Source organism: Ceratotherium simum, chromosome Y, assembly GCF_057802395.1.
Source record: "Ceratotherium simum simum isolate JZ-2026a chromosome Y, ASM5780239v1, whole genome shotgun sequence".
Lineage (NCBI taxonomy): Eukaryota > Metazoa > Chordata > Mammalia > Perissodactyla > Rhinocerotidae > Ceratotherium > Ceratotherium simum.
Window position 1 is genome coordinate 7,158,545 of NC_141941.1, and position 24,970 is coordinate 7,183,514.

A 24,970-nucleotide genomic window follows, 5' to 3' on the forward strand; every position below is an offset into this window, starting at 1 on the left:
AACAAAATTTACCCAAAGGAGTTGAAAACCTACATTCACGCAAAAACCTGCACACAGATGCTTATAGCAGCTTTATTCATCATTGCCCAAACTTGGAAGCAGCCAGATGTCCTTCAGTAGGTGAATGGATAAATAAACTGTGGTACATCCGGACAATGGAATATTATCAGCACTAAAAAGAAATGAGCTATCAAGCCATGAAAAGACATGGAGGAACCTTAAATGCATATTACTAAGTGAAAGAAGCCAGTCTGAAAAGGCTGTATACTATGATTCCAACTCTGTGACATTCTGGAAAAGGCGAAACTATGGAGACAGTGAAAACATCAGTGGTTGCCAAGGGTTGGGGTGGGAGAGAGTTGAATAGGTGCAGCACAGAAGGTTTTGTGTGTGTGTGTGTGTGTGTGTGTGTGGAAGATTGGCCCTGAGCTAACATCTGTTGCCAATCCTCCTCCGTTTTTCCTTTTTTGTCCCCGAAGCCCCAGTAGATAGTTGCATGTCATAGTCGTACGTCCTTCTAGTTGCTCCATGTGGCACGCCGCCTCAGCACGGCTTGATAAGCAGTGGATAGGTCCGTGCCCAGGATCCGAACCCGCGAAGCCTGGGCTGCTGAAATGGAGTGCGTGAACTTAACCGCTACACCACCAGGCTGGCGCCAGCACAGCGGGTTTTTAGGGCAGTAAAACTTTTCTGTATGATACTATAATGGTGGACACGTCATTATACATTTGTCAGATCCATAGAATGCTCAATACCAAGAATGAGCCCTAATGTAAACCATGGACTTTGGGTGATTAAAATATGTCCAAATAGGTTCAGCGATTATAACAAATGTACCCTCAGGTGGGGTCTATTGAGAATAAGGGAGGCTGGGGGGTGTAGGGGTAGGGGGTTTGTGGGAACTCCCTGTACCTCCCTCTCAATTTTGCTGTGAACCTAAAACTACTCTAAAAACTAAAGTCTATTAAAAAATAATTTTTAAAAGGCAAAAAAAATTAAAGGTGTCATTTCCAAACTGGTGAGATCATTCTGTTCAATTTCACATTTCTGTGACCTATAAAAGGATTGGGAAGTTTTTATGAGACTTTTTGCATATTGGTTCTGAGGGCAACATCTTAGCCTAATGTGACGATTGCACGACTGTCCCAAGGACTCCTGGTGGCAGCTCTGTGAGCGTCCCAGGGACCAGGCCACGTTCCTGCTCCCCGCCTCCACTGTGGTCATTCTCAGTGACAAAGCACGGGCCTGGTTTACTCCTGGAATAAAGCACTTCTTCCTTTGGGTGTTGGCTGTCTAGAGTCACCCTGATGATATTAGTAAGTTGTCTGATTTAGTAGTGAGTTATGAGTGCAGGACTTAATAAATCTAACACGATATTGCGCCAAGGCAGGGGTTGGCAGACTGCTGCCCAAAGGCTGACTCTGCCCCCAGGCTGTTTTTTGTAGATAAAGTTTTATTGAAACAATCCACGCCTATCCATTTACACATTGTGAATGGCTGCTTTTGACCTACTCAGCAGAGTTGAGCAGGTGTAACAGAGGCAGCATGGCGGCAGAGTCCAAAATTCCTACTATCTGGCTCTACAGAGAAAAAGTGTGCTCATCCCTGCTCTGTGGCTCTGGAATTTCCCCTCTTCTGTTGCCATATCTAGGTGTGTCTCCCAACTTTTAAGGTCAGTTTCAGAAAGGGCTGAGGGAGGGCGATAATAAATAGAGCAGCCTAACTAGACGGGAAAGTAGAGAACATCAAGAACATTTCATCATAAGTGTTTTGGGGAGTTCCTGTTTTTCTCTGCATGTGAGATGCACATAACGAGTACCAGCATGTATTTATTAAAATGCCTGGCTTGTGCACTTTTTCATCAAAGATACAAAATTCTATCACTTTTTCTGATTAAAAAAATAGAAGAAGTCGGGGCTGGCCCCGTGGCGTAGCGGTTGAGTGCGCGCGCTCCGCTGCTGGCGGCCCAGGTTCGGATCCCAGGCGCGCACCGACACACCGCTTGTCAGGCCATGCTGTGGCGGCGTCCCATATAAAGTGGAGGAAGATAGGCACGGATGTTAGCCCAGGGCCAGTCTTCCTCAGCAAAAAGAGGAGGATTGACATGGACGTTAGCCAGGGCTGATCTTCCTCACAAAAAAAAAAAAGAGAAGTGTTAGCAGCACTCATGATAGAAGCTCTTGACAGAACGTGGCAGTCATATGCGGGATGTTGTCCCAGGTGCTGTTGGGGCCATTGTTTGAAGGATTCTCAAGAAAGAGACTCTCAGACTGAGATTGACGTGGGAAGTTCACTGGGGTTATAGATCAGATGTGGGGGAGTGGGGAGCAGAATGAGGCCAAGCGTAGAGCTGCCATGCCTTCTGGAAAGCCATTTCTGCCCCATCCCTCCAAGTCTGCCACCCCCGATCAAAGCACTTCTTTAGCTGGAACATGTCTTTAAGAGCAGAGGCTGTGACTTCTCAGTAGTATATTCCTCAGTCCCCTAGAGGTGTCTTAAGTGAACAACTGAATGCAACCTCAGTGTGATAATGCTCAGGCTTCTTAAGGAGCCTGATGGTGTGGGCTCTCTATAGTCTTCCAGCTGACCAGGATCACCGTGTAGTATTACCTTCGCTTAGGAATCTCTTCCTAAAGGCAGGTTTCTCTCCATGTCCGGGAATCACTCCATGTTATGTTTCCTCTTATACGATTTCTTCACCTCGAAAACATCTTCCCCACATGCATGAAGCAGGTAAGAAATGGAAGAAATCACAAAGGAAGAAAATGATAAATTGAACAGAGTACATGTATTCGAAGACAATACATATCAATAATATATGATCAATATATTATATGAGATATGTATACATACATACATATACATTCATAGACAGAATATATACTTATTCAAAGAGAGTTTGTTATTGACAGCATAGGGTTTGGTCTTGCTTTTTTCTCCAGTCTCACAATCTCAGCCTTTTAATTAGAAGGGTTATACCATTTACCACTGGCTATTTGTTTTCTATTTGTGCCATTCTGGGGTTTTTTTACCCTCTGTTCCTGCATACGTTTGCATAAATTGAGAATTTTTATGATTCTAGTTTACTTTTAGCTTATTAGCTGTACCTCTTTGTTGTAGAGTGTTGCTCTGACATTTACAATGTGCATCTTTAACTTAACCACCTCTACATTTGGATGATATTATTTCCACATCATGTATAAGCACTAACAACAATGTACCTCTATTTTTCTTCTTTCCTTAATTAGTTCTTTGTACTACTGTTGTCATACATTTTACTTTTGAATATGTTTAAAGAAATACATGGTTATTCATTTTGCATTAAGCAGTCAATTATATGTAAAAGAAATTTTAAGATGAGAAGGGTTTTTATATTGACTCCTATATGTACCATTTCTGCCACTCATCTTTCCTTTGCATAAATCCTAATTTCCATCTGAGTTCATTTTTCTTCCCCTTAAAGTACTTCCGTTGAGCCACCCCTGATGGCCTACTGGTTAAGGTTTGGCGCACTCCACTCCAGTGGGCCGGGTTCGGTTCCCAGGCGTGAAACCACACCACTCGTCTGTCAATAGCCATGCTGTGGTGGCAGCTCACATAGAGCTAGAAGGACCTACAACTATGTACTGGGGCTTTGGGAAGGGAAAAAAACAGAGAGAGAGGAGGATTGGCAACAGGTGTTAGCTCAGAGTGAATCTTTCCCAGCAAGAAAAAAAACAACCAAAAAAACTTCCATTAATATTTCTTGTAGGGCAGGGTCTACTGGCAATGAATTCTCTGCATTTGTCTGTCTGGAAAAGTCGTTATTTTGCCTTCGTTTTTGAAAGATATTTTGTCTGAGTGCAGAATTTTTGGTTGACACGTTCTTTCACTCTTTCAAGATTTTATCCCATTGTCTTCTGGCTTTCATTGTTTTTGACAAGAAGTTTTCAGATTTTGTTATCTTTTTCCGGAGGCGTATCGGTGTTTTTTTTTGTGCTGCTTTCAGGAGGTTTTTGTTGCTGACTTTCAGGAAATGGATTGTGTCTTCTTGGAGTTTTCTGTGGTGTGTATCCTGCGTGGGATTTGTTTAGCTTCTTTGATCTGTTTTACCTTTTTAACCTAGAATTTCCCAAACTTATTTAGTCTTGGAATCTTTGCTTTAAGTCATATGTTACCATCTCTAAGAACTAGTGTTTCAAGAATGAACACTAAAACAAACACTAAACCCAATTTTGGAAATGATGATGAAAATCACTATTTATTATTTTTGCGTGTTTGTAATTCCATGTTGACTACTTGAACCATAGAGAATTGGGTTACCCAGAAGCTCTTGGGCTTTTCTCTAGCAGTCTCTTGGGCATTTCCCTAGCAGTGTGTAGAGTGTGTAAACAGTAGCTTGTGAAAGGGGGACCAGCAGTAACTGTTTGGGTAACTGGCGGCTTTATGGGCATGCTCCAATAGTAACCATCTTCCCCATCTCAAATGGAGGTCAAAAATTTACCAAACTCTTTTTCTCTCGCATTTGTACGGTAATGATCCATTGACAAGTTAATGCGCACTAAAAGAAAATTGATGGTGCACCCAAGATTACAGATAACGGTACTGAAATGTTGATTCCAAAAAACATTCAAACTCCAAATTTTTTCTGTAGACACTGGATAGCAAATTTTATCAGTTAACCATACAAACTATTTTTAAAAGAAAAACATTTTAAGATGTTACTTGTTTTTAATTTATAGCTTTCTGGTATGTTTATGATATATATGCTCATCTTTAAAGAATATTAAAGGGTAGGCCTTTGGACTTTGTGTACAAAATTAGTGTCATTAATCATTAAGAAAACAATATAAAACATTTTTTCTGTGTCATAAATATAAATTTTAAAGGGAAGGGGTCCCTTTGGTGTTTTCTCTTTTGGTTTACATATAAACAGACACAGGTACACATTTACTACAGGGGCAGAAAATAAACCACCTAAGTAAAGGGTATTCCAAAAGTGAGTTTTTATTAAAGGCGAGATGATAAGATATGAGGAAATAATCAATGCATTGTGACTTTTTACCTCGCAGTACCCATTTTCCTAGTTGGGTGAGTAAAAAGAGAAATGAGGATGATGGCCTGGTTTTAATTCCCTATGGATAAGGGCTCATCTGGAACTGCCCTACTTCTTGACACTATTATGATAGTAAAAGTAACATTTATTTTTATAAGTCATTACCATCTTGGCACATTTGCATTCATTTTAGTCAAATACTGTCATCTTTACATTGCAAGCTTCCAAAGTCTAAAAAAATGCACATTGGTTTTATATTTCTCTTGGAGAACACATAGTCTTCTAATAGCAAAGCCTTTATTGGAGTGCTTAGTGACTTTTGTATTCAGAGTCCATCAGAAAGTTGTCTTTAAAATTTCAACATATCCTTGAGAAGTCTTTCCAAGGGAAATTTGGGAGAGTTGGGCAAACCATCAAATATTGAGCATGGAATATCATCGTCTATGTGGATGCCTAGATGCATGGAGGATTAAGATGAAGAAGGTGGTTCACAAAATTTCTGCTGCCTGCAGCTCAGCGCTGTGAGAAAATCATGAGAGTAGAGTGATGATTTAGTGTATGTGAGCACTGGCTATGACACTGTTGTTGGTGGTGCCTGGGATGCATCAGTGAAGACACATCGTGACATTGTAGGATTCCTTATTTATTATAAGAATTAAGTGAGTTTAAAGCACTTAGAACAGAGCCAGGCAGCCAATAGGTGCGATTATGTGTTAACTATTATTATTGTTTTTTAATAACTTTATTTAACCCAATGATAGCAGTCCCGTTGCATTGTGGAACCATACCAAATGCATACTAACAACCTGGAAAACATCATTCTGAAGAACATGCTTTGGCAAACTCTCTCCTACTTATTTTAAACTTCCAGTTGCTTGGCTTCCAAATTCATTTGGTTCTAGGTTTTCCTGGCAGCAACTCTGCACATCATTGTTCCCAGTCTGTGGAAAATGATGCAGAAGTGCTTGCTAAAAAGGCCTCCTGCCCCAGGTATCTTTCCTACCTGTCCTTCACAATGTGTTAGATTCTGAGGGTCGGGAATGCTGGTGTGACTTAGCTCGGTGGTTCTGGCTGAGGTCTCTCTTGAGGCTGCAGTCAAGATGTCAGCCAGGGCTACAGTCATCTGACGGCTCGACTGGGGCTGCACCATCTGCTTTCCTGGTGGCTCGCTCACGTGGCTGGCAAGTGGTGCTGGCTGTTAGCAGGAGGCCCCAGTTCTGCTCCATGCTACCTTCTCCACAGGCAACGGAAGGAATTTTATTATTGAAATTTGATTTATTTTAGCAAGAGAGAGAATTGATATTTATACAGTTAAGCATTTAATTTATGATCAATAAAAAGGTACGTTTATCCTTTTGACTTAGTGATCCATGTAGGCTATTTGTTTTGTTTTGTAAATTGGGCAACCAAGAAGAAAGCATTATGACAATCTGTGAAAATATCCCTTAGACAATTCTTTCTGAATCTAAGATCTGTGTGAAAGTGTTATTTCACCTTCTAATATTTCACAATAAAAATCAAGCAGAAGACGTGAAGAGATGAACTTAGCGATTCTAAAATCTGTTCTATTAAAATAAAATTTCTCAACTTTGGAATAATTGACATTTTGGGGTGGACCAGTCTTTCTTGCGGGAGGCTGTCCTGTGCATTGTAGGATGTTGGGCAGCCTCCTTGGTCTCCACCCACTAGATGCTGGTAGCACTCGCCACTCCAGTTGTGACAATGAAAAATGTCTCCAGACATTGCCTGATATCCCCTGGGATGGAGGGCACGCTCGCCCCTGGTTGAGAACCACTGTGTTAAAACATGGACACATTGTGATAATCCCATGCATGAGCAACTCTGAACTCAAAACTTTGATGCTAAACCACCAGGAGGGTTAGAAAGACATCCGGGGCTGAAGGCAAAAACAAACAAACAAAATAAATCCGGTGCCTCTGGTTGCCTGATATACTTTGAAAAGCTTCTGAGCCGGCAGTTATTTGGTTTGCTCCAAGCAGAGAAATAGTGCCTTATTCATCTCTGGCCAGGGCTCCATAAGGATTTGGTTGACGTGGGGGAAGGCTTAGTCTGCAGTGGCAGCAAGTAGATGAACTGTTCAGATCTGACCACAGCATGTGCATGTCAGACAGAGAGTGCTTGCTGTGCAGGGCTCCAGCTTTTGGTCGTTTGCCAGCTGTGGCTCTCACGTTGGCAGGTTTTCTGGCTCCCTCCTGCACATCCATCCCCTGTGCGGACTGCCCTGCCTGCTGGAGCTAGACCATCAGCTCTTGTCCTCAGGTCCCCATGTTCCCAGGTCCCAGCTCGCCACAGCTCGGCCTCCCTCCACCTGTCCTGTTTGCATCTTTCAGTGCTGGAGAGGAGGAGGCTTCCTCAAAGGACAATAAAGGCAAAATGATGTGGGGCAATTCCCCTCCAAGGTATATACCCCGAGGGATGGAAGACGGGCTCAAACACGTACTTCTATGCGAATGTTCATAGCGGCACTATTCACAATAGCCAGAAAGTGGACACAAGCCAAATGCCCATCAGCTGATGGATGGATAAACAAAATGTGGTCCGTCCATACAGTAGAACAGTATTCAGCCATAAAAAGGAATGAGCTACTGATGTATGCTACATCATGGCTGAACCTTGAACACAAATGCTCAGTGAAAGAAGCCAGATACAAAAGATATTGTATGATTTCATATATATGAAATTGTCCAGGTTAGGCAAATCCGTAGAGACAGAAAGTAGACTGGTGGTTGCCAGGGCTGGGGGAGGGTGGATGAGGAGTGACTGCTTAATGGGTACAAGGATTCCTTTTGGAGTGATGGAAGTATTTTGGGACTTGACAGAGGGGATGGCTGCACCACATTGTGAATGTTCTAAGGGCCTTTCCGCCTCCTACCTGGAAGGACTTCCAGTACACGTCTACGCCGTGTCATGCCAAGAGCTGAAAGCAACCAGAAAATTAGTCTTCTTTATAATTATTACCACCTTTGAGAATAAAGAATGTATTGCATTTGTTAAAATCATTTGCATTTCACGCAAATATTTTCCAATACGTAAACTTTTTGCTAGCACTCTTTATTGATAGTGGTTCTATTTGGGGACTATTAATAGTGGGAAAATCAGTAATGACCAGATACTGGAAGGTCAGATTTCTCATTTTGATTCCTTGTTTCTAGCAATAAACTAATTAATTTTGACATGTTGCAAAACCAGAAGAATGTCATCAACTAAAGTCATATTTCCCTTTTTTGGCGTTTATAACACACAGATGATATTAATTATACTTATTGAGTTTAACAGCATATATAAAAGATAATCTTCAATTCCAAGACTCTAATTTGTAGGTTACCATCTGTTTTGGACCAAAGAATAAGAATTTGATCCTAAAGCTTTTTTCTGAACAGCTTATAATAAGGGCTGTTTGTATATTAATTACTTATTGAATTATTATGGATTTTAATGTTTTAATTTTCAAGCAATTTGGGGCTTATTGTGGTGACATCTGCTCATATTTTGATACTTTATGGTATTTAGCAATTTCATCATAAGGCTGTTTTTTTTTCCCCTGGTAATTTACAAGCCAATCCTGAAAACAGTCATTTGCTTTCTGTTTAAGGTTACTATAAGGAGTATTGTCCTGTTTCATCTCCACTACAGAATTTTTTTCGTGATAAAATGTATTTTTATTTTATAAGCAAAATCAGTGTTCCCTTGTGCCTGCTTTACTGCGGTGCCCTTTAATTTATGTTTAAAGAGTTGTAGAGGAATTTTGTTTAAATCTCATAATTTTTCTTTGGTGGTAGATTTTTTTTTAATTGCCCTGCTTATTACTTTTATCTTATGTATGCTTATGATGTTTTTAAAAAATGTACTGCAATGAAACCTAAGGGCTATGAACCTGCCTGTAGAATCCTTTAACAACCTAACTATAAACATGACTCAGTGGGAATAATTTGCCTGAATTTCCTGAAAACATTCCATGAGGTTCCGTATAAATTCACTAATAAGAAATAGCTTCATTGTAGCTTCACTTGTGGATTTGAATTTTATTAAACCTGGCACCTTTTTGTTAAGACTGTTGAATAAGAATGTAGAGAAAATGGGGGAGTGTTTAATTTCCTTAGTTCTTGAGTTTGTAGATAACAATAGATAATTTAAACTCTGTAAGGAAGCTAGATTCATTCACAACTAAAGAAATTCTATATGGAAGAAGATAAATATTGCTAAGTAAATGCTTTTTGAATGCTTATTGTTTATATTGACAGAAAAATACAAGCAAGTTTTTGATATGAAGGATTATCTTATGAGAGAGAAACCTGGCTTCTTTAGAAATCAGCACAAATGGAACCCCTGTGAAATGGAAATCTATGAGTACAGGCAGACCTTGGAGATGTTGTGGGTTCAGTTCCAGACCACTGCAATAAAGCAAATATCGCAATAAAGCAAATCACATGAATTTTTTGGTTTCCCAGTGTATATAAAGGTTATATTTACACTATACTATAGTCTAGTAAGTGTGCAATAGCATTATGTCTAAAAAACAACGTACGTACCTTAATTTAGAAATTCTTTATTGCTAAAAAATGCTAGCCATCATCTGAGCCTTTAGTGACTTGTAATCTTTTTGCTGGTGGAGGGTCTTGTAAAAATCACAGTATCTGTGCAGCGCAATAAAACGAGGTATGCCTGTACAATAATGGAAAAGTTGGGACTTATTAGTCAGTCCCTTTCTTTTGCTTTATTTTAGGGAAGCCAAAGGGGGAAAAAGATTCTACTGTTTCTGTGTTTTTATGAGCACAGCATATATTAGGGTGGATATATACACACAAATATGCATGCTGTAGTTATGGTAAATGTTAGCTCAAGCGATATCTGAAGTTTCTCTAACACATGTTTTCTTCTCTTAAGGGGGTGTACAGTTTAATTTATTGGTTGCATATGTTACAGTCCCTAAAGCAAAGATATTTCAAAGGGGCATTAATTATCATTAAATGATAGCAGTAGTAATATCTGAGCTAAGATTAATTTTATCTACCTTGAGACTCTTTGCTCTCACAATTTCTACATATACAATAATACCGACTGGTCATTTTAATTTCTCTTTTCACTTTGAAAATGAAACTGCATAGTCTGCGTTCAAGTTTAAGACAGGGATTATGAAACAATAAAATACGTTAAGTTTGAGTTGGGATGAAAAAGTAAAACAATGTCGTCAATTTGAAAGAGAAGACAGAAAGGAACAGGAGAGGTCAGAGGTTAATAATTCCCAAAGAATTATAAGGTTTTTTTCAAATCTCCCGGTTTCTCCCCAGGCAGGTCCCGGCAGACGCTTTGTGATTGCTCTGATTGGATGCTGAGGAGCCCACTGTTCCCAAGGTCCACACATGAAGTCACCGTAAAGGTAAGCACCCTCCTCACCCCCCCCGGATCTTTGCCTTTTCACCTGAAATCCCTTTGAGAAGCAGAACTACGTTTTGCCAAAAGTGAACATCTATTTTAAAATGATTTTTTTCAGGAGGAAATGGCAGGTCTTTAACCCTTTGCTGTAACTGAAGGTAGTAGATAGAGCATCATTAAATTATTATGGGCTATATAGTCAATTCTACATGATGAATTGCCCTTTTACTGCCTTCTAAGAATTTTGGATACTGAGCAAGCCATTACAAACTTTTCTGGGTCTTACCAGGAGAGGATGACACCTTCTAACATCAGTCTCTCTTGTCAACATTGTGAATTAAAATTAAGCTGAAGAATTAATTATAATTGGGCACCTGAGTATAGATTTTATTTGGCTCCTGTATCTTAATGCTATGCATTATTAGTTTCTTAATACGATTTGTGTCTATCTGTAAATTGATTTGCTAGTTAACCTTGAAACTTATTGGAAAAACACAGAGATTACTACTTATAAATCTAGTGAGATGATAAGGTTTCCAGAAGAGCCAACCAAACGCCCGTAGGTGCACAGATGTCAGGAGTTGAAGCCCACATCCCAGATTAACCGCCCCCACCAAAAGTTCTGTACAAGTTTTTGTTATCTTTTGGTAGATGGGATTTTAAAGTTTGATGTTATTTATTTTTTGTATTTTCTGGTTCTTTAATTTTTTTAGGAAAAACCCCCACAGAACTTTTGTAATTTTTAAAACCTTTTAAAGATAAATTTGGGGAGGATTTTTTATTTATTTAAAAAAAAAAAACCAATCAGAACTAAACTGATAGACCTAAATTTAACTAAAGTAGGAATCTTACTAAGGTATTTTAGTTTAAAGCCAAATATATAAAAATTGTTTTAACAAAGTAAACATGTATAAGAAGTTTGATATTTTATTTAAATATTTGAAAAGTGTAATTTGTTAATAAAAACAAATTTACAAAATGTTAATTAGCTTGAGTTTGTGACTGGCTTTAACGTAGTGTAATGTTTTCAAGGTTCATCTATGTTGCAGCATGAATCAGTATTTCATTCTTTTTTTATGGCCAAATAATATTCCATTGTATGGATAAACCACATTTTGTTTATACATTCATCAGTTGGTGGACATTCGCATTGTATTTACCTTTTGGTGGTGATGAATAATGCTGCTATGAACATTGATGTACAAGTTTTTATGGGGGCATATGTTTTCATTTCTCTTGGGTATGTACCTGGAAGTAGAATTGGTGGGTCGTATGGTAACTCTGTATTTAACATTTTGAGGAACTGTCAAACGTTTTTCCAAAGTGACTGCACCATCAGTCAGTATTTTTCAAAATGCAGTTGAACCACATTCTAAAGGTCAGAGGGACGACAGAAGAGGAGGCATGTTGCTCATCAATGTTTTGATTGGGTATTAATTCAGTACTTAGGGGACATAAGCTTCAACTGACTTGAACTGAGCTCACGCTGAATTCCTGCGGTGTAGGAGGCCTCGGCATGTGGCTGTATCGATGACTTTGGATTTTTGTGTAGCCTTTGATAACTCATTGTGCAGTTCATACATGCAAATGGTGATTTGGGATTATGCTGGGAAATGGCACTCTGTTGCTTACCTCCCACAGTACCTACTGTGCAGCAATAAGATTGGGAGTCACTTGTAAGTAACATGTCCTTTCTCTGTATTGGGGGCTGTAATCAGAAAGTGAGGGCTAATAAGTGTATCCATTAGTCTTACCCAATTTCAACACAGGCCCTCCTTTGAAAGCCACTCACAGCAGACCATGGCAGTGGTGTTTTCTTGGCTCTCAGTTTTAAAGTGGTTGGTATGTTCATGAGGAACATCCACATTTTGGGGCATCACCGTTAGCTTATCAGACAGAAAGATTTCAAGCCGGGAAGCTAAAAGGCAGTTGTTTCTACTGTAGAAACAGGAAAATCTTCAGTAGAGTTGGGAAACATTTTCTGTCGAGGGCCAGAGAGTAAGTAGGTTAGGCTTTGTGGGCCAGCCGGGCTCCGTTGCAACCATTCAACTTTGCCATTGTCGTGTGAAAGCAGCTATTGATCGTAGGCAAATGGATGGACGTGGCTGAGTACCAATAAAACTATGGACACTGGAATTTGAATGTCATATCGATTTCATGGGTCATGAAATATGATTCTTTTGATTTTCTTTTCAACCATTTAAAAATGAAAAACCGTTCATAGGTCACAGGCCTTGAAAAAGGAAGCAGCAGGCAGGAGGAGTTGGCCTGTGGGCCACAGTTTGCGGACTTTGACCCAGAGGAACACACCTGTTTTATTTCCTCCTCTTCTGGCTGCAGCCCTTTGAGTTGAAGGACATCTTGGGGTGCAGCTCTGCAAGGCCCATGATATGGTTAAGACAGAATCCAAGTCGTGGTTACTTAGTGAAGGCTAAGTAACTGCAGATGTTCCGGGAGTCAAGACTTTTAGGAATTGGAGGGCCTTCCTGCCACGTAATGAGGAGTGGCTCTGGACCTCTGTAACCGCCCTAACTCAGGACTTCTCGGTCAGAGGTAGTCCTCCCACCCCCAGGGGACACTTGGTTGTGTCTGAAGGTATTTTTCGGTGGGAGGGGTGCTACTGGCATCTTGTGGGTAGAGGCCAGGGCTGTTGCTCAACATGCTACAATATATAGGACAGCCCCACAACAAAGATGTATGTGGTCCCAAATGTCACTAGTACTGAAACTGATAACCCTACTCACTGCTACTGTTAGTATTTTAAATATTATCAGTCATGGCTGTGGAAATTTAAGCTGCTGAGCATTTGATTACAAAACTCAGTTCCTATGTTTGTTGACATACACTTGAGGTCATTGGGCTCTCATCTAATACTTGGATTCATAATGCTTTAAGTTAAAAAATTAAGTTAAAAAAAATTTTTTTAACTGTTAAAAAAATTTTTTAGTATTCATTTAAATTGAAGCATCAAAAACTACTATAACACAAAATTTATAAGATCCAGGCCACCTCGGTGGATGAGGCGTCTCTTACCTTTATATCTACAGAGAAAGCCACAGCGTTTATTTTTCAGTTCTCTAGAAGCCACATTACATGAGTAAATGACCTCACTTATGACTCCACCTACCACAGGAGAGGGACATCAAGGCCAAAATAAATCCTGCATATGTGGGTGAAAATCACAGGGTCTTAGAGGTTTTATAACCAGCCAGTGTGTATTCCTGAAATTTGTTTGAGGGCCAAGTGCATATTGTGGAGAATCTGTTTCTAATTTCTCAGTCTTATTAAAATCTGTAAATTAATTTACAGATTAATCAGAAGCATTAACTTCAAGACCAAAGTCATTAGAAGCACAGGACAAACTACTCTTATGTGGAAGCCGTAGCTGTCGGTGTCTCCCAAGGCAGTCTGTTTTGAAACCTTGGGTGTATGAACTTGCATGTAACTATGTAGAGAGGAGAGGAATATAGAAGGAAAATTGTGCTGTTTGTCTTATGTACATCGTCTGGCTTGTGTGATGTGGACTTTCATAGCAGTGGTTTGCTGTTACCAAGTTGAGCATTTTTAGGAAGACTTCCTTCTAGGTCTGCCTCCCCTGCAGGCAGAGAAAATGTGTAGAGTAGATGGGGTGGCGAGCTCAGAGAGCTTGAGAGAGGACACTGTGGCCACTCAGGAGGAGGCGTGCAGATGGTCTGAGAGGTACCTCCAGGATGCCTTTGCTGTCATGTCAGTGTCTGCCATTGATATGCACTTGGATTTTGGATGAAGGCCCCAGCCAGCCATTAATTAACCTAGAAGGGCAGCCAGGCACAGAAAGGACTCTTCCTGAATACCTCACCCTGGGGATGTTTTTTTATTCCTTGAAGAAGAGCATTATTTTTGTAATACAAGACCCCTCGCCTTTGCTCTCCCAACCCTGTAGCCTCATTTCCTACTTAGGAGTGCTGAGTCACTCTCATACTGATTATTTCTGAAGACACTGCCAGGTTTTAATTACATTTTAATGAATGAAAGAACAGTTCATATTCATAGGAGAAAATTTGGAAAGTACAGAAAGGCACACACACGTACTCAGATATAAGCCTGGCATAATCCCACCTCCAGAGATAGGTCTAAGAATATTTTGGAGAGTATCTTCCATTTGTGTGTGTGTGTATACAAAACAAAATTTAGTATCATGCACATTCCATCTTGAAACCGACTTTTTTCGCATAGCACTATATCCTGGACGTTTTCCCCAGTCACAAAAATTCTTTTAAGGACTGTATCTTATTGCACTGGTTTATTCCCATATCTAAATGGTGGTGCTACTGCTAGGCATGTGAACTCTGGTAAAAAAATAATAGATTTATAATTTTGGACCATAGGGCTGGCCCCGTGGCTTAGTGGTTGAGTGCGCGCGCTCCGCTGCTGGCGGCCCGGGTTCGGATCCCAGGTGCGCACCAACGCACCGCTTCCCCGGCCATGCTGAGGCCGCGTCCCACATACAGCAGCTGGAAGGATGTGCAGCTATGACATACAACGATCTACTGGGGCTTTGGGGGAAAAAATAAATAAAAATTATAATTTTGGACTATAATATGATATGATATTATAAATTTCGACCATTTGATTCCAAGTAAATAAATATAACTGTAAAATTAGTGAAAAATGTTACCTTTTGGGAGAATTTTTTCTTACTGTAAAATAATATACATGTACTCACTGGTAAGTGAAGATAATTCCATGAAAGAAAGCAACCAAGATGAAACCACTGTTAATATTTTCATGTATTTCCCCCCATCTTTTCTATGTATATTATTTTCCTATACTTGGGGTCGAACTATAAATGCCATGATTTATTTACTCATACTGGCACTGGACAACAATGTTTCGACAGCTATATCCTGGCTCTGTTACAGTTATGCAGGAGAAGGAGATGTGCTAAGTGATAAATAATCCTGCTTCATCTCCCAAGATAAAGTGGTCCTTGAGCAGAGTTTAGACAAGGATTTTGCCAGCCCCGTGGCTTAGCGGTTAAGTGCACGCGCTCCGCTGCTGGCGGCCCGGGTTCGATCCTGGGTGCGCACTGCCGCACCGCTTCTCCGGCCATGCTGAGGCCGCGTCCCACATGCAGCAACTAGAAGGATGTGCAGCTATGACATACAACTATCTACTGGGGCTTTGGGGGAAAAAATAAATAAATAAAATTATAAAAAAAAAAAAAAAGTTTAATGGGCCAGCTTGGTGGCGCAGCGGTTAAGTGTGTGCGTACACTGCTTTGGCAGCCTGGGGTCTGCCGGTTCAGATCCTGGGTGCGCACTGACACACCGCTTGTCAAGCCATGCTGTGGCGGCGTCCCATATAAAGTAGAGGAAGATGGGCACGGATGTTAGCTCAGGGCCAATCTTTCTCAGCAAAAAAGAGGAGGATTGGCATCGGATGTTAGCTCAGGGCTGATCTTCCTCACAAAAAAAGAAAAAAGAAAAGGATTTTGATGTCAATGTTAATATGTACATTAAAAGTTTCGTCTTAAGCTGACCACTGATTGTGAAATAAAAATAAACTGAGTTCCTGTTTGAAGAGAGAAAAAACGTTCTGGAGAAAGCGAACAGGGAGGTCAGACCCACTGGTTAGAGTCCACAGGGAATTTCTTCATGTCTGTGAAGAAACACAGAGAGAAAGAAAAGTGCCTTTTGATGATGAGGTCACTCCGAACAGATTTTCCAGCTGCTCTGGCTCTCGGTCCTCAGTCTGCATGGAAACAAGTCCCAGAAGCCTGAGCCTTATCCAGAAGATGAGTTTAAGCGATGGATTCTTCCAGCGTACACGCCAACAGGCTAATAGCAGAAACGAGAAATGAGACAAACTTTCTTCTGCCCCTGGAGAAACAAAGGGCTGCTTTAAAGAGAATATTTCATAATGGGGCAAATGATGGAAAGAGCTTTCCCCTCCAATGGTATCAGGTTAGCACCCCGTTTCCCTCCCTGAAACAGGGCCGCCCTTGAATCAGTGAGTGCGCGGTTCCCTGTTCCCAACAAGGCTCTCCCGCTGTTGGCAAGACGCACTCGCCCTTTTTCTTGTCAACCACCAGCGCCAGCTCTCCAGTCGGGCTCCTGTGATTATGTCTTATAAGATAATTAAATAGCAATTAAAATTTTGTTGTTTTCGGGCTGTCCTCTCCCTTCCCAGAGAAGGATAGCATATTGCATACTATAAATATATACTAAATAAAATGAAACTCTTAAACGACGTTTCTCTTGGCGACTGATTTTTGAACTATTTTGTGAAGGGAACCATGATTCATGGGAGCTTTTGCCACCTTGAAATTAAATCGTAAAAAGAAGAAATACTGTAAATAAACTTCCCTTCAGTTTCTTGGCGGCTTTAACCCCAAATTATTATTTATGTTGGAATACTTATCTCTGGCGGGGGAACTCCAGAAATGTGATCAACCGCACTCATTTCTTCTTCTTTAAGCAGCTCGCTGAGGGGATGTTGGGGCATTAAACCAGAGTGGAAGGCGGGTATTTCCTTTTTTGCACAATCACAGCTCCAAAGACCTCAAATCAACCTAATCGAAGGTGTCTCACATCAAAACTGGGTCAGGCAAGAAAATAAACACAATTGCGCTAATTAAGAACTCGGGTTTTTTCCCCCCTTTTGTTCGAGGCCGAGGAGGAGCTACCAATGCTGAGAAAGCTCTCTTTTATTCTAGAACTGGAGAGGTTGGAAAGCATGCACTGGATGCTTCTCAGAACTTGAGGCTGGAAACCGTTGCAGAAAGCAGCTAGGTGTTAAAACAAAAGTTGTGTCTCCAACTACACATGTTAGAAAAGGGATACCCAATCACAGCCTCTGGGGCAAGTGCTCTTTTTGAAGGGCTTTATAAGTGCCACCTTGCCTGTTTGAAAACCACTGATGAACTGTTCAGGGTAAACCAGCCCCGAGCGGCTCTCTGGTGAGGGTGGTGTGTTCTGCTGGTCCCTCCACAGGGCCTTTTCAGGGCACTCTTTTGGGGATGCTTGCGGTTGGCTGAATAAGAATAATAGGTAGCACGTCCTGGATCTCTGCTGTGCATGGAGCCCTGCTCTGAGAGTTGATACAAAAGCACTTAACCCTCCCAACCTCTTCCAGGTATAGGGGCTGTTGTTTTCCTCAGTTTAGAGATGAAGAAACAACCTCAGTGCTTGCCCTGCCATCCCGAGCTAGAAAGAGATGGAGATACAATTAGAGATCAGGCTGTCTGGCTCATAGCCAGATGGTTTTGGTTGTTTTCTCTGCTGCTTACAAATCAAAAATCCTTTAAAAAGTTAACTCTCTATTGGAGAAAGCATTCCAATCCTTGGAGTGTGAGTTGTTATACATTTAGAGAGAAAATGAATCTGTGATCAGAAAGCAGAGAGCCAGAGCTTAATCACGTTTCCCGGGTAGAAAAAAAAATGATGCATAAAGAAAAATACAGGAATGGGCTAACAAAAATCGTTCATAATTCCATGTCTCCTGAGGCTCTTATATTCTCCTTCTCCGTCGTCCTGTGAGAACAGGTGTGCAGATACCTATATTGATTACAAACACTTGTGGGGCGGGGAGGGCGAACCAGGCTCTGGGTACAGGTGTGTTGTGTGGTCTGTATGTATCCCGATGCCTTCTCCTTAGACAACAAGAAAGATCTGGATGCTGAAAGACAAAATCAGTATTTAATGTTCTTATGAAAACACTGATAATTTTGTGGAAAGATTTTACGTAGACAGTTTGAAAAAGTACAGCTCTTATGGTGCATTTTATTTTATTATTTTTGGGGGTGAGGAAGATTGGCCCTGAGCCAACATGTGTTGCCAATCTTCCCTTCTTTGCTTGAGGGAGATTGGCCCTAAGCTAACATCTGTACCAATGTTCCTCTATTTTGTATGTGGGACGCCCCCACAGCATGGCTTGATGAGAGATGTGTAGGTCCACACCCGGGATCCGAACCCCTGAACCCCGGGCTGCCAAAGCGGAGCATGAGAACTTAACCACTACGCAACCGGGCTGGCCCTGCTTATGGTACATTTTAAATGCCCACTTTTAATAGCTTGGCCATTTCATTAAGCAATGTCTATGAGCTGACTCCACATTGCCGTACAACTTTGTAAATGGAGTTCATTTCAAACACAAGATGGTTATTTTTCCTCTGTAGCGGTTGTTTTCAACCAGCGGCAGTTTTGCAGTTCGGAACATCTAGCAGTGTCTGGAGAGGTCTGGATCATCACAGCTGCAGGGGATGGGGGAGGTTGTACTGGCATGTAGTGGGTGGAGGCCAGGGACGCTGCTCAGCATCGTCCTGTGCACAGGACAGCCCCGCCACAGAGAGTCATCTGGCCCCAGTGTCAAACGTACTGAAGCTGAGAGAACCTGCTAGTTAGTTTTTACTGTTTCTAAGCACCCGACGTGACAGAATAAAAGAGAAAGGGGTGAGGAGTGGTGTCTGAGTCTATTCAGGTTGCTATAACAAACATACTGTAGACTGGGCGGCTTAACCAACAGACATTTCTCATAGTTCTGGAGGCTAGAAGTCCAAGATCAAGGCACCAGCAGCCTTGGTGTGTGGGGAGAGCTGCTTCCTGGTTCATAGACTGTCTTCTTCTCACTGTGTCCTCACATGACAGAAGAGGGAAAGCTCTCTGGGGTCTCTTTTATAAGGGCATTAATCCCATCATGAGGGCTCCACCCTCATGACCTAATCACCTCCCCGTGGCCCCACCATTCACCACAGAGAGAACCTGAAATTCTGAATTGTCATTGGAACTGAGCCGTCGTCTTAACAGACATCCCCCAAAGTCTGTTCAGAGCTACAATATTCGGCAATTTATATTTTTGTTCTTGTTTACTTTCTCCTCCTTAATAATGCTTTCTTTTTTCATTCAGTTAAGCTCTGGTTTCGTAGCTTTTTATTTAGTTTCTAATATTTTCCTGATGCTGTCTTATGAGTGAACTCCCCAGAGTTCAAGCAGAAATCTCAGGACGAATTTATATTTTGACTGTCAAATTTTCTGTGTGTACAAAGGCACAGAAATATCACCAAATTAAGCTGTTGAGTATTTTTGCATGGCAAAATTCTGGTAACTACAAAATAAAATTTTGTTAAGGCTACACAGTGAGAGCTGGAATGACCCCAGAGGGGGCTGTATTAGTTGTTCATTGCCGTGTAACAGGTTACCACAAATTCAACAGCCGGAGGCAACACATTTATTGTCTCCCAGTTTTCTTGGGTCCAGAGTTTAGGCATGGCTTTGCTGGGGCCTCTTCTCAGGGTATCATGAGGCTTCAGGCAAGATGGGGGCTGGGCTGCATCCTTATTTGGAGCTTGAGCGGGGATCTACTTCCAAGTTCACCTTGTTGGCAGAATTTCAGTTCCTTTTGGATGTAGGACTGAGGTCCACGGCTTCCTGAAAGCTGCCTCCCAGTCCCCTGGGCAATTCACAGGATGGCAGTTTTCATCCTCAAGGCCAGCGGGAGAGTGTTTCCCTCCAGTCTGCTAAGTCAGAGTCTTATGTAACGTAACATAATTATGGGAGTGACAACTAGTCACCCTTGCCATATAACATAACCTTACTAAGGGAGTGGCATCCTTCTCCTTTGACATTTTCTTCGGGCTAGAAGCAAGTCACACATCCCGCCCACACTTGAGGGAAGGGGATTATACCAGGGTGGGACTCACTGGGGCCATCTTGGGTTTGACCTTTACAACAACATTTATTTAAAATACTCCCAACTTGAATGCGTATTTGGTTCTTTTATCTTTTTCCTAAGCAAGCAAAAACTTAATTCGCATTTAATGATAACGTTTTGCCGCCAATAAAGATGCCTGAAAATGTATAACAGGGACTCTGAATACAGTTCCCAAACAGCCTAAAATTTTAGTTTGGTGTTGGTGACATGGTTAAACGGAGTTGTGGCCTTTCTTGGCTACTGCCATTTGGAGTGACCACTCTTATCGATCTTTGAATCCTGGTTTGTCCTGGTTTGTCCATGTACAAGAGTTCTACTAATTGATTGACTTCTGTTCTCTTTGGGCTGGCTTGTTCGTAGGTCTAACTAGGATCGTTATGAAAAAAATCAGACTTTCTCTTCTTGGCTGCCTCAGACACAAAGGCTTCCAAAATTCTTACCACCTCCTCCCCCAACCCCCCAAGTTTCCACCTGCCTTCCAGGGACCTTAGGTCTCAGCCAGACTAATGCAGTGAGTTCCGTGGCAAAATACAAATGATGTAGGTTCTTGCTGTGGCTTCCTGAGACCTGGCCTCTTTACAGAAGTGATATCAAAGTGACAGATACGCTGACTTAGCTCTTCCCTGATATTTGTCTTCCTTCTCAGTGCTGTGTACGCCTTGGAGGTAGAGTGACCGTGGAGTTTGTCGTTTAAACTTTTATGAGTGAAAGGTATTGTGATTAATCATTTCTCCACAACAACAGGTGCAGTCTGGACCATGTGGTCACCCTTCCTAGGGGTGTTGACGTAACTACTGGTCTGCTCAGTGATCTTCCCTATCCGTCTGGAAAATCCATTAGTGTCTAAGCAAACTGCCTCGGTGGAAAGAGCGCCTTGGCATTCCATTCATGCTCCTTATCAAGTGTTTGTGATTGTAACACACACGTGATTTTTATTGAATAAGAAGTCAGTTGTTTGTTTTCATTTTCTGTTGCCCCTGAATTTGTCTTCATTAGTGTGGTTTATACCTGACTCTCCCCCAGCCTTATAAAATACACCAAAGCTTCTTTTTACAAATTTTATGTAATCACATGATCACAAACTAAAATATGAATCAGGCATTAATTACCATCATAGGTATTATTTTTTTCAATCGTCTCAAAAAGAATGCAGTAAAAAAAATACAAGCAGTGATTCAAAACTCTCTTTCCGCTTTTTCCTCTCGCCTTTCTAACAGAAGGTGGCTCCCGCTTTGTAAAGACCTCATCGCCGCGAGGTGAGGCTAAGATGAGCATAACCAGTGACGAGGTGAACTTTCTGGTGTATCGATATCTCCAGGAGTCAGGTAAGAGGGTGGTTTTCTGTCAGTAGGAAACTCATCTTCAGCAAGCTACGTGCAGAGTGATCAACCATTGATCAAAAAAACCAGGCTGTACAAAATTAAGAGCTAAGAGCATTCTTATTAAGAGTGTTCAAGGGGAGAAGAGAAGATTCTGGGGCTGACCCATCCCCAGGGTGGGATGAGGGAGTATGTCTTTTCTTCCCTTGACATTGCTGTTCAGATGAAATCAGATTGGAATTAACGTGAAGAGCAGTTGTGATGGACATGGAAAGAGGGGAGCAATTTGGTGCCTCCGCCATTGTGAGGGCATTTATGGGCTGGTGTGTGTGTGTGTGTGTGTGTATATATATATATATATATATATATATATATATATATATATGGTGTGTATATATGAACCTCTTAGATTTAAGACCACTGATTCATTGAGCTCCCAAACCCCCCTAAAATAATGGGCTCTAACCAATTTTCTAAAACTTAGGAATAGTTCTAGTTTCTTCCAACACTTTTGATTATGACCAAGACATTACTTTATGGTAAGTAATGAAAAAGCCAAATATATATTCCCTGTTGACAGAATGAACCTGTGGTTAGCAGCCGCCGCCCTCAGGGAGCAGCGAAGGGGATTGAAGGGTCCTCAGAGCCTGAAGAGTTCCTTAGTGGGATTCCTCAAACAAGTTGTTTGACGAAGCTGACCCTTGATTTCTCCATTACATGGTGTACTCCATTATGTAATATTGGGGCTGCCCCAAACAGTGGATCCTAAACACACTTTAGAGAATTGCTTGTGGGGGATTTTTTAAATTTTTGAGTCTTAATTCTTTTTTTTATTGGCTTTAGTAATTTTTTTGTTAATTTCTAAAGTGAATACTTTTTTTTTTTTTTTTTTTTTTGCTGAGGAAGATCAGCGCTGAGCTAACGTCTGTTGCCAATCCTCCTCGTTGTTTTGTTTTTGTTTTTTTTTGCTGGAGGAAGATTAGCCCTGAGCTAACATCCATGCCAGTCTTCCTCTACTTTATATGTGGGTCACCGCCACAGCGTGGCTGACGAGTGGTGTGAGTCCATGCCAGGGATCCGAACCCGTGAACCCAGGCCGCTGAAGTGGAACACGCTGAACTTAACCACTATGCCATGGGGCTGGCCCCAAAAGTGAATACTTTTTAAAAACTTTAAAATACCTAATTTGAGGCGTACAAAATGATGTTAATGAAAAAACATCCTTCTACCCACCTACCCACGCAACTTAAGAAATAAAGCATTTCCAGTGCCATAGGGAACCCTGTGTTTGCCTCCGTGGTGGCGTCCCCGCCCCCCTTGTGGTAACTCTACCCTCCTGGAGTTAGTGTTTTTATCCCCATTCATTTACTACACAAGGATGTTTTCCTAAGCAATGCGAAGTACTGGTATATTCATTTCCCAGGTCTGCTGTAGCAAAGTACCACAGACTGGGGTGACTTAAACAGAAGTATATCGGCTCATAGTTCTGGAGGACAGCAGTCCAAAATCAAGATGGCAGCAGGGTTGGTTCCTTCTGAGGGCTGTGAGGGTGTCTGTTCCTTGCGTTTCTCCCAGCTTCTGGTGGTTTGCTGACCATCTTTGGCATTTCTTGGCTTGAGGATACATCCCCCTGTTGTCTGCCTCCATCTTCACATGGCGTTCTCCCTGTGTGCTCGTATCTCTGTGTCCAAATTTGTCAAATTTCTCCTTTACGTAAAGACAGTCGTATTGGATTCGGGGCTCACTGGACTCCAGTATAACCTCATCTTAACTGATTACATCTGCAGTGACCCTATTTCTGAATAAAGTTACATTCTGAGGTGTACTGGGGGCGGGGTGGGACTTCAATATATGAACTTTGGGGGAACATGATTCAACCCATAACAATCGCTTTTGTGCATATTCAAGCTTAGTTCAGTTGGCATCATATTGTATCTATTCTGCAACTTGAGTTTTCAAGAAGGAAACCAATTCCCAGGCCCCGTCCTCCCAAAGACACATGTGCTAGGATAGAGGGGAGTCAGCTCGTGAGCCCCCAGGTCCAGGCTCTTTTGGAGCCAGCCTGGAAGGGGGAGATGGGCAGCCATGGCAGCCAGACCGCATGGCTCGAGCTCAAATCCTTGAGAAGTTATTTGTCCCATTGGAGCCTCACTTTCCCTGCGAAAAATGGTTATCCTGGGCAAAAGTGGTGACATACGTTGGGTGTGTAGCACATAAATAAACACGTCTCCCCACCTGAGCCTGGGTCTCTGTCACTTGGGATCTCAGCTCGCATTATTCCTGGAAGGTGCACAATCTTTCTATATATATATATATATATATATTAATATATATATATATATATATATATATTAGATCATTTGGATTAGCTGTTTCCAGAACATACTATAAAAAATTGATATATAAAACAAAATATGTACCACTTCACACCTGCTCTGATACCTTAACCTGGAACTCAGAGGAATCGCTTGCGTGGAGTACAGGTGTTCTCCCATCACAGAACTGATGGATTCCCAGAGATGTTTGCAAATGAAAATCCCATGTACCAAATCCTGCTTCCCTGTCGACTTTCAGCGTTGAATATGAGGTTCTTTCCTTTTAGAAACACCTCTGCACAAAGATAGGATGAAGGCAAAAATTCAGTCAAACATATAAAGAAACTCCAGGCTGGAATCATTGTCCCTGTGTTTGTGGGCATCAGGATAGATAAAAGGCGGGAAAGAAGCAAGAACTTCTGTGTAGGGTTCTGCCGGTGGCTGGTCCCTGGGCCCCCCCAGGCAAGAGAGTTGCAGGCCTCTTTGAATAAACACAGAAATCTCCCTCCCTCCCCTAGAAAGGCCAGACTTCCTTATTTAGGGTTTGTTTACATGTGTCTGGCGTTTGTTGGTCAAGTTTCTGTAACCAGGCAACTGAGAGGGAGAGTTGAGAAGACAGCAATGCATAGAATCTCATCAGTGTCGATTTTATGTAACATCTACTCCACTCCCATCCTAATTTGTCAGAGTCCTTACAGTGAAATCGCGTTATGTTGAGTTGGTATTTAAGAAGGAGATTATTGGGCCGGCTCCGTGGCTTAGCGGTTAAGTGCGCGCACTCTGATGCTGGCGGCCTGGGTTCGGATCCCGGGAGCGCCCCGAGGCACCACTTCTCCGTCCAACGTGAGGCCGAGTCCCACGTACAGCAACTAAAAGGATGTGAACCTATGACATACAACTGTCTGCTGGGGCTTTGGGGGGAAAAAAACTGAATAAATAAAATCTTTAAAAAAAAAAATAAGAAGGAGATTATTGCACTTTCTTCTCGTGATTGTGTGTATCCTGCACTTGGTTGGAGTACCCCACAAGGATATTTTCAAAAGAGGAGGGGAGAGAAGAAATGCCTAATGTTTAAGTGTTCATTTTGGGGTTGTCATATATGTTTATCTCAAATCCTAAAGTTTGGGTTAAGCAAACATTTATTGAGCTCCCACCAGGTAGAAAGAGCACCTGCTCCTCAGCCTGTTAATGTCTGCTTTCTAGTTTAAAAAGGAAAA

The 24,970-nt window shown here is 41.6% G+C and overlaps 1 protein-coding gene across 11 annotated transcripts in view; it reads left to right on the forward strand.

Annotated features, from left to right (window-relative positions):
- The window catches only part of LOC101399607 (transducin beta like 1 X-linked), a 223,322-nt gene that overhangs the window by 143,767 nt on the left and 54,585 nt on the right, over nt 1–24,970 (forward strand). For 9 of the 11 annotated variants that reach the window (XM_087427861.1, XM_087427863.1, XM_087427864.1 and 6 more), the window contains 2 exons: nt 10,345–10,433; nt 21,337–21,444. In XM_087427861.1, coding sequence (XP_087283987.1) covers nt 21,387–21,444 — 58 coding nt within the window. In that variant the 5' untranslated portion in view covers nt 10,345–10,433; nt 21,337–21,386. The remainder of the gene's footprint in view (nt 1–10,344; nt 10,434–21,336; nt 21,445–24,970) is intronic. The other 2 variants (XM_087427871.1, XM_087427870.1) reach the window with 1 other exon arrangement.